This window comes from Oryx dammah, unplaced genomic scaffold (assembly GCF_014754425.2).
Source record: "Oryx dammah isolate SB20612 unplaced genomic scaffold, SCBI_Odam_1.1 HiC_scaffold_23, whole genome shotgun sequence".
In the NCBI taxonomy this organism is placed as follows: Eukaryota; Metazoa; Chordata; class Mammalia; order Artiodactyla; family Bovidae; genus Oryx; species Oryx dammah.
Genome location: NW_024070207.1, coordinates 30386224 through 30388563, shown reverse-complemented (window position 1 = coordinate 30388563; position 2340 = coordinate 30386224). Strand labels below are relative to the sequence as shown.

The 2340-nt window shown below is 43.0% G+C and overlaps 1 protein-coding gene across 1 annotated transcript in view; it reads left to right on the top strand.

Moving 5' to 3' along the window:
• LOC120882601 (testis-expressed protein 13D-like) overlaps window positions 1–525 on the top strand; it is a 1677-nt gene extending 1152 nt beyond the window's left edge. The window contains exon 2 of the mRNA XM_040266621.1: window positions 13–525. Coding sequence (XP_040122555.1) covers window positions 13–525 — 513 coding nt within the window. The remainder of the gene's footprint in view (window positions 1–12) is intronic.
• The last annotated feature ends 1815 nt before the right edge of the window (window positions 526–2340 follow it).

Here is a 2340-nt window from a genome sequence, read left to right as displayed (position 1 = left end):
GTGTGTCCCCAGGGGATGTCCTCCCTGGGGGACAGCAGAAGCCAGAGCCGAGAGGAAGGTGCTGTGTGTCCCCAGGGGATGTCCTCCGTTGGGCACGGCAGAAGCCAGAGCCGAGAGGAAGGTGCTGTGTGTCCCCAGGGGACAGTGCCCCAGGGAGACAGCAGGAGCCAGAGCCAGAAGGAATGTCCAGTGATGCCCCAGGGGAAGTACTCCATGGGCAGCAGCAAGTTCCCCAAACAAGAAGGTCCAGAGAGGCTCCAGGGGACACCTCCCTGGGGGTCCAGCAAATGTTATATTATGAGAAAAAGCCCCAAGAAACAGGAGCTAAAGTCCAAGCAACCCAAAGAGAAAAAATCCTCAGATTCCCAGCATCAGCAGAAGCCTTTTATACATCCCAGTCAAAATTTTTGGGAGTGCCTGCGTTGTAAAGCAGTGAATTTTCCGTGGCGCAAGGCCTGCTATAAATGCAAGAACGTCTGCAGGGCATTTGAGAGTGGAGGCCCGGATCCAGGACAAGCTCACTGATTTCAGGAAGGTAAGTAAGAATGGAAACACCCCAAGGAAAAACCAGTTTCCTAACAACCTCTCCTCTTTTGATCAAAAAGTAACTCATTTACTTCACAGAAAATTCGAAAACCAAAATTATGAAATAAAAAATTAAATAAAATAATCCATTATTTCATTACTCAAATTAAGCACCTTTTATCATCTGAGCACACATATAAATATATACACACATGCATGCACACACACAATTATATTCTTATTTTGTACACTTATTTTAACAAAGATAGACTACTTTGAGTATTACGTGTTTAAAATAGAGGACTTCTAATTCCTTTTAAGTTTGCAGGTACTGGATTCTGGATGGCTGATGCTAATTGGTTGACACCCTGGAGACACTGAAGTCATGAAGAATTTTTTTTCTTTTTCACTAATTTCTGTTTTCTTATTAACCACCTTTTCCTGAAAATGCTACCTTTTCCTGTCTTTGCCTCAGAATAGCCATATGCTTTTAGAGTTATATGCTACATTGAATTTTAGGAGTACTGTTTTTCCTTGAAAATGCTATTGTTCTTTTGTAAACTACTGCAGTGTTCATGTTTGCTTCTTGTATTTAAGTTTTATAGGTAGGAGCTCATTTTTGTCTCTGAGCCCGACGGAATTTGCCTGTTGCTGAACAATCTGAACCTATTCCATTTAGAAGATCTTCCAAGATCCTAAAGAAATCACACTTCATTTCTGACTGACCTGCACCTCAGTGAGACCCCCTGGCTGGCTGAAGCTAAGAAGAAGTCAGGGAAGAAGAGATGCTTTTGGGACTTATTAGCGGGAAAAGGGATACAAAATAATTTTGTTAGGATTTAATTTCTCTGTTGATATGGAATTATTTCAGAAGGGCTGGGGGGTGGGTTTGCAGTGTTAAATTCTATAGATGATAGCAAATTTGATGGATTTCATTTAATTAAACAAATAGTTACTGATTGTCTAGTATATGATAGGAGGCAGAATTATATTGTATTATCTAGTGTACACAAATCTTTTTGGTGAGTTTGGTTAGATGACAGGGGACAGCATAATTTGAGATACATTATAGATTAGGGGTGACTTTATTTTGCATGTCGTGTGGCCTTTGGGTAAACCCAGTTGAAATAGCATCCAGATATTTCTGTAGTTCTGGGGGCAAGATTAAAGAGGTTTTTGTGGATGGACTTGATTTCCCAACTGTTCATTCCGTTGGTCCCAGATGACACAAATGAGTAGTGGCAAAGAGCAGGAAAGTTCAGGCAGGACTTTTCTGGTACTCTCCTGATTTCCTCCCTCGAGAGGGACAGCTAGTTCCTGAAAGACCACTGACTGACTGTCTTAAAGAAGGGCTTGGGGGAGTGTTGGCAACACAGCTTCAGGCAGCCACCATCCCAAGTCCCTTTCCAGCCAGTGGATGAAGAACAAAATGTGTTCTAAGCACAGACATCGTGCTGTGGATGGTGCTTCTCTTGGGAGGACTAATTAGATTAAAAGTAGAACTGGACTGGGACAAGAACTCTTGAGAATGCCCTTGGGCCCTTCTCTTCCACTTTGTGTGTTCTCTGCAGGCGCTCTGCTCCCCTGAGGCACCTGCTGCAAGCCAGGGGAAGCCAGGGTGGAGCCCGAGGGCTGGGAAGTCAGATCAGCCTCCAGTCTGAACAAGAGGGAAGAAGAGATGCTTTGGGGACTTATTAGCGGGAAAAGGGATACAAAATAATTTTGTTAGGATTTAATTTCTCTGTTGATATGGAATTATTTCAGAAGTGCTGGGGGGTGGGTTTGCAGTGTTAAATTCTATAGATGATAGCAAAT